We start from the raw sequence: 2054 nt of genomic DNA on the forward strand, positions 1-2054 counted from the left end.
CGGTGCTGGTTATAGTAATAGTAATAGTCTCCTCAATTCTTTTTCAACAATTGTCAAATCGTTCAAAGTGAAGCTATAATCGGCATATAATTGGTATAAAAACACCCAGGATAAATTAGTATGAAGTTTAGTTTGACCTTTTGAAAAGACAATAAAATTGCTTGGTTTTTGTTTTTTGGTTTGTTTGGGTTTTTTTTTAAATGAATAATATAGAAATATGTCATTACGTCTAGACTCTAGGGCGACAAGTAATAGGGATAGATATGAAGCTGAAACCAGAAGATAGGATTTTAAGAGACAAATGTAGATAAGTTGAAAAGATAGTGTGAGAAAGTGGGCATAAAGTATTTGTAAGTCATATCATATGTGGCAAACACTATCATCTGAAAACAAACAACCGCATAACGACACCCCAATCAGCTGATAAGCTCTCTTCCCGTGTCATATACCACCACACAGATCGCTACTTCTATAACTATAATCAAGCTACTTATCAAAGGATAAAAGCAACGGACGAGTGTTGTGTAATATTGAAACGGTGTGGTGATTTCGTGTCGACCACTTACATACAAGGAGGTGACCACGGACTACCGAATGTCCACCGTGGTGTGTTACTGCTACCGATAAACTACAACACACAGAGCGGACCCAAGACATAGCATAGCAGAACACAAAATAAGACATTAAAAAATTGGTTTGTTGACGTTAGTTCCCACATAAATAACACTTTACAGAATGCACGAGACACTTACATAACATGAAAACCAATTAGAGTAATAAATTAGGGGTACTCACCCTCTTTTGCATAAACCAAAACAAACGAATTAAGTAAATATCCAATAAAAAGTGGAGGCCAAATTCGTATTAGCCTCCTCCGAGAAGCCATGATTTTACTTTCTACACTGAGATTTCATCTGCACATGCGCGCTGTGTCGAAGGTCGGTCATGAATATGTGAAATGGTGGGACTGAGAATTACGAGTTGGTAAGGGAGAAACGGCGAACGCACGGCATGAAGAGAAAGAGAGGGGGGACAAGGACAGGCAGTACTGCACGCTTAGAGACACACACGGAGAACGGTTGTGTGTGCCCTCGCCTCCTCGCCTCGTAAAGTTTGGGACTCAAGATCTCTCACCTCAAAACAAGATGACAGTCTCGCTCGGTATTCCCCAGTCTCCCCCGCCCCCCGCAACCCTGTCCCTGGGGTTCCCGCCTGATCCCTCCCCCCACTTAGAGAAAAGAAGATCAGTAGGTGCGATGTCGGTAAATTACAGTAAATTAAAGTGCGCGAGATTTATCAGGGATTATAGCGTCATATCGATCGGAATGTTCGAATTGAAGTATAGAGCATGGGGCTATTCAGACTGTAAAGACTGGATTTTTTTTAATGGATTAGTGGATTGGAGTGGTAATTCACAAGACAACGAATATAAACATTATATCCTCATACAGTTTAGATATAAATAATATGCGATTTATAGTATTAAACGATCAAAAGTGGCTTCTGGCTGGCAAAGAAAAGCAACTTTAGTCTAGACCCGGACATACGTCTCACGTTGTAAGGCGATATTAACAAAAAAAAGAAAAAAAAAGACAGAATGATTTGATCCACAGTTTGAAAAAAAAATGATAAAATCGAGCAAACTCTGGTTGAATCGGATTGCAATATATCTTATCAATATTTATAATAATTGTGATTATCACGATGTGTAATAAAACTGTGATAATAATGATAATCATAAAAATAAAAAGAACAAGAATAATATTGACAATAATAATGTGAAATAATAATAAAAATTATTATTATTATTATTATTATTATTATTATTATTATTATTATTATTATTATTATTATTATCATTCTCATCATCATCATCATCATCATCATCATCATTATCATTATCATCACCATCATAATCATCATCATTATCATTATTATTATTATTACTTCTACTACTACTACTACTACTACTACTACTACTACTACTACTACTACTACTACTACTACTACTACTACAAATACTACTACAATTACTACTTCTACTACTACTACTA

General features: G+C 35.9%; 1 protein-coding gene across 1 annotated transcript in view; it reads right to left on the reverse strand.

Annotated features, from left to right (window-relative positions):
- Positions 1-1009, reverse strand: part of LOC144970967 (ephrin type-B receptor 1-B-like) — a 183601-nt gene extending 182592 nt beyond the window's left edge. Inside the window, 1 exon segment of the mRNA XM_078911192.1 lies at positions 796-1009. Coding sequence (XP_078767318.1) covers positions 796-886 — 91 coding nt within the window. The 5' untranslated portion in view covers positions 887-1009.
- Positions 1010-2054: the final 1045 nt, after the last annotated feature.

This window comes from Berghia stephanieae, chromosome 4 (genome assembly GCF_034508935.2).
Source record: "Berghia stephanieae isolate SIO BIC M18660-M18661 chromosome 4, UCSD_Bste_1.3, whole genome shotgun sequence".
Lineage (NCBI taxonomy): Eukaryota > Metazoa > Mollusca > Gastropoda > Nudibranchia > Aeolidiidae > Berghia > Berghia stephanieae.